Source organism: Meleagris gallopavo, chromosome 7 (genome assembly GCF_000146605.3).
Source record: "Meleagris gallopavo isolate NT-WF06-2002-E0010 breed Aviagen turkey brand Nicholas breeding stock chromosome 7, Turkey_5.1, whole genome shotgun sequence".
Taxonomy (NCBI): domain Eukaryota; kingdom Metazoa; phylum Chordata; class Aves; order Galliformes; family Phasianidae; genus Meleagris; species Meleagris gallopavo.
Genome location: NC_015017.2, coordinates 14,912,514 through 14,925,026, shown reverse-complemented (window position 1 = coordinate 14,925,026; position 12,513 = coordinate 14,912,514). Strand labels below are relative to the sequence as shown.

Sequence of the window (12,513 nt, the reverse complement as noted above, 5' to 3'; positions counted from 1 at the left end):
TACAAAGTTGAACAAGCAGATGTTTATTTCTTTGTCTCTACTGTCATACACATTGAATTTATATTGAATATTCTCAGGAGAGATTTGACAGCACAGGTATAACTCCTAGAAGAAAACGAAACTTCTCTTTATCTTTTCTGTTCTAATACCATTCTCTAGTTCTTTTTTTTTTTCCTGTATTTTCATGACAACCTCATACTGTTCCATTTTAAATGATGTAGTACAGCAGATCCCTGCAAGATGGAGAATTGAGTCTTTCTGGTTTTGTAAATCTTTTCTTTTATATTCAGATATCAGGTGGAAAAACAAATTTTGGGGGAAATCAATGGAAATTCTTCCAGTTGGAACCTTGAATGTGACTCTTCCAAAGTAAGCTACTGTTTTATTTCCTTTTGGTTTTGGTTCTGGATTGGATCAAGTGTAAGCAAAGGGCACATGAATTGAACTGTGTGGGTGAGGGTTAGCATGTATCTCAAACCTCTTGTGTATTAGTGCAGGTGGGGACACTGAAGTGATCAGCTGTTCAGAGCAAGGCTGACAGTACTTTCAGCTAGCATTGTCCTTATTAAAGCTCTCAATACTGCTAATAAGGCCTCAAAAGAACAAGCACTAATATTTGAAGGTCATTTTTCAAAACGTGAAAGCCAAAAAATGCATTTTGATTTTAAACAAATAGTGGAAGGAAGGAGTTTCAATACAAATAAAATTGGTTCTAAGTTGTAAACCATGAGAATATGCAAGGAGAGGATACTTTAAGCATGCCTGCAGGTTCTGCAATACTCTGTTCTTGATCCTTTAAATTGGAGTCACCTTTCTTTCTGCCTATAACAGTATGGCATCCTTAGGGACTCCACCTCTTTATCCATACCAAATCAAAGTAAATGCACTCTGGAGTAGCTTTGTCTTCTGTCTACATGTTTGGTCCTCAGCTCTGAAGGAGAATGTGCTTTGTTCACCCATTTTAGTCTCTGACAACAGATGTGCTCTTAATCCAAGTAGCTTTTACAGGAAAAGAGATAACGTACTAGTGAACCTACTTCACTTCTGTTTTCTTCTTTACATATTTAGTTTGTTCTATCTATAATTTAATTTGTTTGTCTGCCTCTGGCCTAAATCCAACCTTATACTAATCTTTGGATCCAGGTCTCTAGAACTGATGCCAAAGCACATAATATGCTGTGCAGGACTTCAGTGATTCATAATGTCTTGATTTGTATTTTGTAGCATTATTCTTCAGTTCTCCGCACTAGAGCTTAGGTGAACTTTTCCATGGAAGATTAATAACATGCCCAGAACTTATGTCTTTAATAAAATAAGCTTTTGTTACAAATGTTTTTCAGGAATATAGTCTTGTAATTATGTTAATGATTTAATTTTTTTTTTTCCATGATGATCATGATTAATTTGCATTATTAACTACTTATTGATATATTCTTAGGTATGGAGACTACTATGTCTGGAACAAAGTCACTACTTGCATACATAATATCCTTAGTGGAAGGAGGTGGATAGAACACTATGGAGAGATAACAATCAGAAACACAAAAAGCAGTGTTTGTATTTGTAAACTCACATTTGTCAAGGTAACACATTTGTTCTAATGCATATCGTTGCACGGCTCAAGTTTGTATAGAACTGTTTCTTCAATATTCCTGAAATATGTTACACATTCTGACTTATCAACGTTTGTGAATATGTAAATCATCAAATAAGAGTGCTATTTCAAACAGGATGACTCTTCTATTGAACTGGTCAATTTTATATCAACATCTTACATTGCTGTACAGCCGTGTGCTATGCTGCTGTTGATTTTAATGAAAATCATTTAAAAATGAAATAGCAAAATTTCTGCTATTACAGTGAAAATGCAAGGTCACTGGATAGACTTCTGTGCCATATTACTTCTACCTTTGCTAGAACTTGGCCACCACTTTTATCTCTTTGGCTTCAGTACTGCCTGCCTTGACTCCTGTTATTTTAATATCCAGGCAAAGGCCATAAATAAAAACAGATCAGTGTGCTGCAAGTAATTAACTGTACTTAAATACCTTAATACCAAAAGCGCATATTGAGTTATTCAAGGTTTCTCATACACTAACACAATATTCAGATCATTCAAATTTTGTATACCAGTTTTCTTGGTGAGCAATTCTGATGCAAAATTCTGACGATGACACATTAAGATTCATGCAATGTTGGTATTGGCCCAGTGAGTGATGTGATGACTGAGTAGTAATTCCTTGTAAAACTTGCAGGTAAACTACTGGAATTCAAATGTAAATGAAGTCCAGGGAGTTGTGATAGATCAAGAAGGGAAGGTAGTGCATCGCCTCTTTGGAAAGTGGCACGAAGGCCTTTATTGTGGTGTAGCACCTTCAGCCAAATGCGTGTGGAGGCCAGGTAAGAAGCTTGTGATAAACTTTGGCAGGCACTGTGGTATATTTCTAAATTGTGTAAAGCACTCTGAGCAATCATTTTAAGTACATGAAATACTACTGAGGAAATATTTTTTTGGCTAAACAAGTGAAAAAGATTGGACAGGTGTTTATAATGAAGATAAATGGAAATGCTCCTACTTGGCACAGTCTTCTACATCTTAGTTTGACTTCTGATAAATCCTGTGGGGTGCTGGAGACAACATAAAAATGAAATTGAGAAAATATTTGGATGTCTAGGTCTGCATGACTACTTTCTCACAGCGAGCGGGGCCATCTTACCAAATTTAGTCTTTTGTTAAACCAAAGGATTTTTCTTCAGAGATATTGAGCTCCTGTGATTTCAGAAGCTGAATTCAGCTTCATTATTTCTTGCTTAGAAATTCTAGGGTTGAATTACTCTTCCTTTGCACGTGTAGTATTTTTCATATATTAAGAGTGATTATCCACAATCTGTCGTAATTGATAATGTTTTGTCTACTATGCTCTGATGGCTATCCATGCTGAAGGTTCAGGACAGTGCCCAATCAGTCTTTGCATGAGTACGTGGTCCAAAATTAACACAAAAATTTAGGTAGGTTTAGCTTTTACATACACATCTGAAAAGCCTGAGAACAGGAAGCTATTTTGCTTGAAAATCTTGAAAACAGTAATTTTTATTTAAAAAGGAAGAATCATGAAAGCTTTGAATCTACTAGCAGGTAATTACAACCTATACAGGATAAGCAATTGAAATTAATATTCAGTGCATGTTGTTCTATCTAGAGAATATCTTCTGATACTTTTTAATTATGTGTAAGAGTAAAATATTTTAATTTTTTTTGCTTTTACAATTTAATAAATATATAAATATTTTGCATGTTTGGATTAACAGTTTAAAAAGCATTTTTTCTTTCTCATGTATATGCATGCAGGCTCCATGCCAACCAACTATGAACGATATTATGGCTTCACAAGATTTGCTATTGAGCTCAATGAATTAGATCCTGTACTGAAAGATCTTCTTCCAACAACAGATGCACGATTCAGGCCGGATCAAAGGCAAGAATGCTTACTTATGCACTTAATATTTGGTGATTTTAAGGATGGATTTGGCTAGTATTGAATTTTGTCCGTGCACAGTCTGGACTTGGAGAATTCTCCTAGCTGTGAAGGTACTCAGTAGTGAAGTCAAATTTCTGCTTTACTCAACTGAAGAAAAGGAAAATGGAAAGCATCCTGCTTAGTATACTGCACAAGTCTTCTAGTAGAAGGTAGTATTCTTCATGACAGGCTGGAAATACATGCTCTGAAATGTCATGCCCTGAAGCTGTGAGTGGAGGCAAAGGGAATTCCCTCCTAATTCTCAGTTCATACTACTTCAGTGTTTGTGATACAGTGAAGTAACTAGAGATGATGTATGCCTAAGGCTGGAAGGCAGTTACCTGCAACTGGGGAGTCGAGTATCAGTCACTCGTTTTCTGAGGTTATGACTAGATCTTACAGAGGGTATAGCAAAGACAGGGGGCGTAGTTTTTGCTAGTCTTTTGTGATGAACAGTCCTAGAAAATTCCTTGTTCAGGTACTGTATGATTGCTATAAGACAACTGTTATCCTTACAGACTTCTGGAGGAAGGAAATATAGAAGCAGCAGCATCAGAGAAACAAAGAATAGAAGAACTCCAGAGAAGTCGGAGGCGGTACATGGAAGAAAATAGCATTGAATATGTACCCAAGTTTTTTAAGTGAGTCTTCATTTCAGTAGTAAACCTTTGCTGTGCTGTAACTGAAGTATTGCACTACACAGCCAATAGTTTTTGATGTTTAAAATGGGGTAGAAGTATAACATTCTAGGAACTGTTGATGTTCATCATTGTTAGCTCTTAGAAACTAAGATTTAGCTAAGTTATTGTAAGTCATTGCATAGACAAAGAAATAAAGTAAACAAAAACAACATATGTACACACAGATATATAATGTAGGTAAAAATGTATATATACACATTTAATTACAATTAAATTTTTTAGAGCTTTTTTAATTAAGCAGTCTTTTGAAACAATGGATACCCATTCTGAACACCATGATATTCATCTTGAAGAATCAAAAGTGGTGAGACTGAAAAAGCCCAATGTGTGTTTAATGAAACGTTATGGTTAAATCAGAGAGATGTGCTATTGATTACATATTGTATAGGAGAAGAGATTTGAGATTAGACTTCTCTCTCTCTCTTTTTCTTCTATAGAAAAGTTATCGATGCTAATCAAAGAGAAGCCTGGGTTACCAATGAAACCTACTGGGAACTGCGAAAGGATCCTGGATTTAGTAAAGTAGAAATTCCTGTACTCTGGTAAACTGAGAATGTAGATTTAGTAAACATATCACTCTCTGAAGAAAAAAATAACTATGCACAATATGTTTCTTATAGATAAGCGTGGTTTGTGGGTCTATGGAAAAAACCCATCACTTGCATTTATTTTCATCTTTATAATGGACTTTTGAAAGTGCATTAGATGAGGCCCCTGACCACTTCTGGATCTTTTTAATTTTGCAGCAGCCATTAAAAAAATAAAAATATAAAAAAAAAAGAAAGAAAAAGGAACAAACAAAAACCTTTTGAAGTTTCATACAATGAAAATTCAGAAGAGAAGCAGATGAGTTATCCAAAGTCACTTGGAGGAGGCGGTAAATACAAAACTGCAATCGGTGCTTTAAACAGACATTAAGAGTAATGTAACTTAAAAGAAAAAAAAAAAGGAAGAAAAACAGAAAAAAAATCCATTTTGTTTCAAATATTTTTGTTAAAACCTTTTGAGTTACCACATTGTCATTTCTGGCTTCAGGTTAGTCCTTTGGTGTTCTGTGCTTGGACTGGCCTTGTCAAAACATGCTTTTCTGAAAGCTGTTCCCATTCATATGCCATTGTTCATGCCTTAAAGAAAATAAGAAGATGTACAGTAAGTCATTTTAAAATATATATGCTTAGGCTTATGTGAAGGGCAGATTTTTAAAGCACTAGGATTTTACCATGATATAAATATTGGAGAACCTGTATTATTTAAAATCAAAAGACAGCCAAACATCTAACTGTATTTCAGAGGAACAAGATCTACTGTACATGCTTTAGCTACGAGGAGCTGACTGTATAATCAGACTGAAGAGAAGCTGCTAACTGGTTAATACTGAGGTTATTTTGGTAAATGCATATGAGTGGCTAGTCAGAAAATTCATATTTTAAGTGGTTAATGTTGAGATGCGTTTGTCGCTTTTACCACTGAGTGGACGTGGTCTTGCAGCAAATTCATTTCTCTATAATTGCTTATACAATTAGGATTCCCTGAAGCTTTGCAACAGTGTTAAGGCACAGAAAGATTTCATGGGAAGGTCTCTGGCTTCGCTCCAGAGGTTGGATCGTACCATAAATGAAACTAGTATTTACCTCCACACATGCTGTTTACTGGCTCTGTTCTTTCCCCAGCCACTTACTGCATCTAAATTTATATTTGAGAGTAGGGCAGAGGCTCCTGTACTTTGTAGCAACTTCTGCTACTTGTGTTGCCAAAATAGCTTTTGTGCAAAATAATATTTTACAGTTTTTCTGAAAGTGACTATATTTTTGGTTAAGAACCAAGACTCTTACATATTGCTAAGCCTCAGTTAATATATGTAGGAGATGGTTTTTCACTTTCTGTATGAAAATTTCTGAAACACTAAACAGTAGGAAGGCAGATTTTAAAAGAAAAAGGGTAATTTTATTTGGTAAAATGTGCATTCCATATGGTATGATCTAATCTTTCAGTTATATGTGTATTACACATTCACTCACTGATGCCAGGTTAGATTTCATAAAGAGACTCTCTATTACTTTCTAAACAGCATACATAATGCATACAATTTTTTCTATTTAAAATTGATTCCAATAATTAGACCTAAAAAAAATAATTTGGTAACTACGTGACTCTGCCAGAAATGCTACATGGACAGCTGTCAGTGCAATATAACGTGTACCTATCCCTCCCCCTGCCTCTTGCTTTTGCAGAGCTGACATCAGTTTGATTACTTAATGCGCATTTAGTTCTTCCCTTTGTTTATAAAGCAGAACAATTGGCTACTAATGAATCCCAGTTTCTTCATCTTACCAGGAAGAAATATGAAAACCTGAATAAAATATTAACTTGAATTTTAAATAATTATAAATACTTGGTATAAAAAAAACTGTGCAGATTACCAGGATTTCTTCCAAAGAAAAATTTTAATTAGTTAAAGAATGATGTAATTTTCTACTTCAGCAGAACTGGATTTTTTCTTTTTTGAGTTCTACATTTGTTATTACAAAAAAATTAAAATATATGAAGGTTTGGGGTTTTATAATTGTATTTGTTTGACTTCGACATACTTGCTTTAATGGTGTTATACTACAAAACAAATCGGCACGCTATGTGCAAAATAGTGATTGATTATACTGGGTCACTTTTTAAAATGAAACACTATTAAGCATTTGCCCATCTCATTCTTCAATCTCTGTGTACAGTTTGCTGCAGCATTGGAAGTATTATGTATGTGTGTCTGCAAGTATATTTGAGGGACAAAAACTTGGTCATCTTTTGTTTTTTTGGGAGTTTTTTTTTTTAATTTAAATACAAAAATACGGTATTTCATTTTACAGTGTTCTGATAGTGCTTCATGAATGCCATTCTTTGCAATGCATACTTGGATAACACTGAAGATGCTATAATTATTTAATTATTCTTTTGCAATTGTTTATCTGATACTCACTGTAAGAAAACTAGCATTCAATTTTTTAGAGTTAAAAAAAATGTGATACATTAAATCTTTCTATTGAAGGCACTCTTTGAACCTATGGAGTATTAAATCAGCTGAATGCTAAACTAGTTAATTAGTAGCTAGAGGAATTACAAAGTGTTGCAGGACATTTTCTGTCTTTATCAGAATCCTAACAGTGCCAGCAGGTGTGCCATAAGTTGTTTCCTACAGTACAGAATTCTCTGTGTTCTGTGAAAAACTTTAATCAAATTTTCCCTGCAAACTTGATTGGACACTGTGACAACTTGTTAGGTTGTGGTATGTTTCTATGTCCAGCTCGCTGATGAGATACTCATCTATAAGCACTGCAAATTGACCCCTCTTTGCAGGCTACCAGCAGGGACTTAGCCGCTGGTCGGTGCCCTTCAAGCCTGAGGATTTGGGCAGTTTCCAGCCCACTTTGTTCAATTCAGCCAGGCAATATTTCCTTTACAAGGGCATAAAAGGTACTTACCTGCTCGGCAGATTTAATTGCTACAGATCTGGTCTGTGATGAAAATCAGTGCCAATCATTTCATGTTTTAGAAACTGAACTTTCAATATAAAGATGTTTCCCTTTTTCTCTTGTTTTCTTTAAATTCTTATTTCTGTGTAAAATAAACAGTTCGTATGCTTCAGTTCTGCAGTAGTGAAATGTACTGTCAGTTAATACTTTAAAGTGTACTTCATTTTCTTCCTTGTTCTGGTACTGTGGATATGGTAGGGCAACAATAGCTATGTCCATCAAAAGCCGTGTGATCTTATAAAGACTTCAATAACTACATTCCTATATTAGATGCGTATTAACAAGATAGCAGATTTTCCTGCATATTAAAAACTGTTACCTTGCTGGAAATAACATTTGAATATGAGTTGATTTTCATAGAATCACTGTGATTAAAATGTCATCTCAGCACTCATTCTAATTTTAGATAGATGCAGGTTGCATGAAATAAATATTTTTGTGTTAGATCCTTCTATAATACTCTGGTCATCTTACAAATATTGTCACACCTTTTTGTTCCTTTTTTTCCCCCTAATTTTGAACTTCTGAATCTGAATGAGCATTTATGACATTTTTGAGTTTTGCTTGAACAGCAGGTGCCAGGCAGATGTCAAGTGCCGCAGGACATACACGTTACAAGCACTGGTCCTGCCCTTCCATGTGAGGATTTGCGTCCCAGCCATGTGGTCCTGCTCGTTGTGTTCCTTTCCCCACCCAAAATTGGATTTCTAGGATAGTCTGGGCAGAAGGAGAGCTTCACTTGCAAATGCACAGTAACTGAGAGGATTGGATATTCTGGGTTTTCTTGTGCGAGTTTTAAAAAAAAAACAACTTCCTTTAGCTATCAAAGCTTGGTTAGTATGTTGCCTTTGTTTTATAGGATTTTTAATCATCTGGTGCAGAGATAGGCACTAACTGTTTTAAATGCTGTTGGCTGCAATAGTCTGAGGAATTAAATGTATTGTAGTTGTCCCTACTAATTCTGGATTTGCAAAATGAAAGCAAATTAAGAATTTTTAGATTAAAGAAAAAAGGGTATCTTTATTCATATGCTAAAATTGAGGGGTTATATTGAAGAGAGTTTGGTTCAGTTATGGGAAAAAGATTCACAGAATTGTATAAAAAAATGCTGGAACATCAGCACCTGTCAGCATGTATTATACAGACACCTTGGAGAACGCTAAGAGATTGATATGTCTTAATGACTTATCTGAGCAGCTATTGGGGCTGCTATCTAGCATTTTCATCTTGGATGTCATTAAGTAACGCTCCTCGAAATTGAACATATTGCTGGAAGTCAAGGTGGTCAGAGATATAGTTGAAACTATTTTTTTTGTTGTTAATGTGCTCAAAATTGTAAGGGAACATTCAGTATAAAAACTATTTCTGTACTTTCTACTTTACCAATTCTGATTAGTTTTATTGTGATTCTGGTATCGCTCAGAAGATAAGTTTCATGGAGAAAGGATGTGTTTTTTTCTTGTTTGTTTTTTGTTGCTGTTTAATTGGTTTTTGTTTTTGTTTTGTTTTAGATAGGAGAATCTAGACTAAGTGTGTGAATTAAAATGAATTAAAATTTAATTATTAATAAGGAGGATTTCTCCTTAAAATCTATTTGCACTCCCTCAGAACAGGGTATGGCACCACAAGAATGTTATAAATCTCAGTAGGCTAAAAAAAAAAAAAGCTTATTTACATCAGTTGATTTTATTTTTTGTATTATGCAGTGTAAAGGGTCTAATCACAGAAGTTCTTTAAACTTGAGCACGTAAAACCTTTTGTTGAGTATCTTGGTGTGCGTTCCATCCTTCTTCCACTGACTTGAGGAGCCTCTTTATAAAAACCTCCTTAGGGGAATTTCTATATGGCATCTTGCAAGTTTAAAAAGTGTCAGCAATTTATCCGTAGATGTTTTTTATATATGTACACCTCCTCTTTTGTCAAATTTTGTACTAGTATTAAACCCATCGTATCTTTTTTTTTTTTCTTTCCCCTTGTGATCTCTGACAAACCTCAGTGAAGGGAGAGACTGCAATGGAGAGCAGTGAAACCACAGGCATCAGTTCTGTCAGGGCACCCTTGTAGCAGAGCAGAAAAAATTCAAACATCTACAGATTAAAATGTCGTAGCAGCTGTTAAATCTGCTTCAAGCAGGTTATGTTAATACCATTTCTCTTTCTAGTGTTCCATGACAGCATGAGAAAAGGGAGGATTGGTGACATTTGCTCAGAATTCATTCTGAAGGTGAAAGGAAATTTTATTCCATTTATAAATAAAAATGACTGTAGACAATATTTGTCTGAAGTGATATTGGTAATATGGACAAAGAGAGTTAGAGACTTTATAAATATGGAAATCAAAAAGTTGGGATATATATATATATACACCACTATATATATATACACCACTCAGCAGTGTGTAATATATTCTGTCCTCAGCTATGGATAGTAAGGATACCTATTCATATCCCTGGAGCCATGAACCAGATGTTGTCTCCCATGAAACACTAAAAAACATTTCCATGTTTACTGCTACTTTTAATGATCTGCGTTGACAGATGAGACATATCTTATGCTAAGCCATAATCTTGCTATCACAAACTATTAGGAATGCAGAATGGGAAGGGGTAAGCAGAGTCTTTCAAAATGGCAGAGGTGGATGATTTAATTGTTTGTACTCTAGGCATCCTCACAATGAAAGTGTTATACAAAAGCAGCACAGGTACTGACAGATAGTCTAACAGAACAATTCTTCTTCCTTGTGCCAGTCAGTTTAGCCACAAATGCAACATCTTTTTTTGGAACTGCATTACTATTTGTGATTGCATTTCTGGCAGCTTGAGTGTGTTGGGCTGGTTTCTCATGTCCACTGAGGACAGTCAGAAGTAGTTGGATTGGAAATTCAGATTTCTTTTCTTGTAATTCTCTGTTCCTTTGTCTCATAGTTCTCTACCTTTTGTAAATTTGCCTCAACAAGGAATATTACAAATAGCCTTTTAAAAGTTCAGTTTAGATTAACCATCAGTATTTTGTGGGTGAAGGAGAATTCAGGATACGTTTCTTAACTATGTTGAATAAATCAAGTGATATACAATTATCATTGTATTTGCCTAATATTTAACGTATTTGGAGATCAAATCACCAGTAATGAAATAGTACATAAAAATTTTAAATCTGCATTTTCACCTGTCTTAAAGGTGAAGATTATCATTCCAACATAAGGTTAGAAATTAGGTGTATTCCGTTCTTCAAAGCAATGTGAATGGTATTCATTGGAGGCTTAAATGTATCATAAGAAATTCAGATGAGAATAAATTTTGTATTCAGCTGAGTCTCAACTAAGCTGTGACTAGGGACTGAGAAATAAATGTTGATGAGCTTAAATGCAAAGATTGCAACTAATAGCTTAGTTAAGCTTTTGCTATAATGAACAAAAGCTCTGTTCTTTTCCTTTTTTTATAGACTAATTATTTTCAAACATTCATTCCTCACCAACGACCAATTGCATATCAGGTTTGAGTTTTGAAAATGAAATGGTGTCTGCAGCTCCACAGACAAAGGAAGGTTCTTCCCGCGTGCATTTTGTTCATGTCTTTCACTCATTCACTAAAACTTTGCTTGGACCAAAAAGGAATATTAGTGGGTTTTTCTGGATGAGAATCTTCCTTTGTGTTGACTTGTATCTGTTGTTTACTATATAGTAAGTGAGAAAGCAAGGTGTTAGCATCTGATGTCTGAATTCTTTTATTTCAATAAAATGTGTAAGGAACTGTTCGCTCTTTAACAATTACTGCTAGTTGACTGAAGCAGATGCTTTGCTTAGCCTATGAGAAGACATTAAATTAAACTACTGTGGCATCCAGAGAGATCACGATGATAGTTCTGCATTAGGAGATTAGGTATATCTGCTTTGTTGTAACCAGTAGCAAGCTTTCTTATTGGGTCTGTGTCTACTGCCCTTTCTATAATTATAATTTCTTAGCATTTCAACAGAGAACTGTGTATTTTCTCACATTGTTTTTCCACAGTTGATACAAATTGGAAATAACATAGCACTTTTTTGCTGTAATAAATTCCAGTACTTGTAGACTGCTCACACTGAGAATGCCATTAGAGAAGTAAGGATTAGATTAGCTGCCAATTTTACATTGCTTACTGAGCTCCATTACTCTTAGCAGCATTATTTGCAGATGGGAAACAGCCCAGCACCAGTGGGCAAAAATGTAAAAGAAAAGAATAGCTAGAAGGGCATTATTTGCTAAATTTCCATATCCCTGCACCTATTTGATTTATTTTACACCTTTATGTAACATCCTTGTAAACAGATGTCCTTGGAGTCTTTCTACTGCAGTTAAACTTTTGTGCTAGCTAGAAATGTTTTCAGAATTTTTTTTTTTTTAAGATCAGTTTTAAAGGCAAATCGTTGCTTTCTAAGAAACCCAACATACAGAGTCATTGCTACATTTAAGTACTGCATACTGTAACTTTGTTTTGACTCTACTGTAACTGCGGAGGGTCTGTGTACCTTGATGCATCACACAAAAATGTGTTGTTTGAAAGGAATAGAAAACTGTTACATGAAAAAAAAAATAAAGGAAATAAGAAGCATTTGTGCTTCCAGCTACAAAAATGTTGTGGAAAGCACTATTTTTGAGCAATGCAATGTTAAACCACACCTCATTTTTTGCTGAGATGGAGATGAAGAAAAAAGGATAGTGGGGAAAGGAAGTCAGTACTGCAATTTCAAAATGACTCAGAAAATTGAAGTGCATATCTTCATGTTGAAAGCTGTAAA

At 34.8% G+C, this 12,513-nt stretch overlaps 1 protein-coding gene across 8 annotated transcripts in view; it reads left to right on the top strand.

The window, feature by feature from the left end:
- OSBPL6 (oxysterol binding protein like 6) overlaps positions 1-12,308 on the top strand; it is an 85,289-nt gene extending 72,981 nt beyond the window's left edge. For all 8 annotated transcript variants that reach the window (XM_010713557.3, XM_019617093.1, XM_019617092.1 and 5 more), the window contains 6 exons: positions 291-369; positions 1,439-1,583; positions 2,256-2,400; positions 3,350-3,476; positions 4,037-4,159; positions 4,657-12,308. In XM_010713557.3, coding sequence (XP_010711859.1) covers positions 291-369; positions 1,439-1,583; positions 2,256-2,400; positions 3,350-3,476; positions 4,037-4,159; positions 4,657-4,765 — 728 coding nt within the window. In that variant the 3' untranslated portion in view covers positions 4,766-12,308. The remainder of the gene's footprint in view (positions 1-290; positions 370-1,438; positions 1,584-2,255; positions 2,401-3,349; positions 3,477-4,036; positions 4,160-4,656) is intronic.
- Positions 12,309-12,513: the final 205 nt, after the last annotated feature.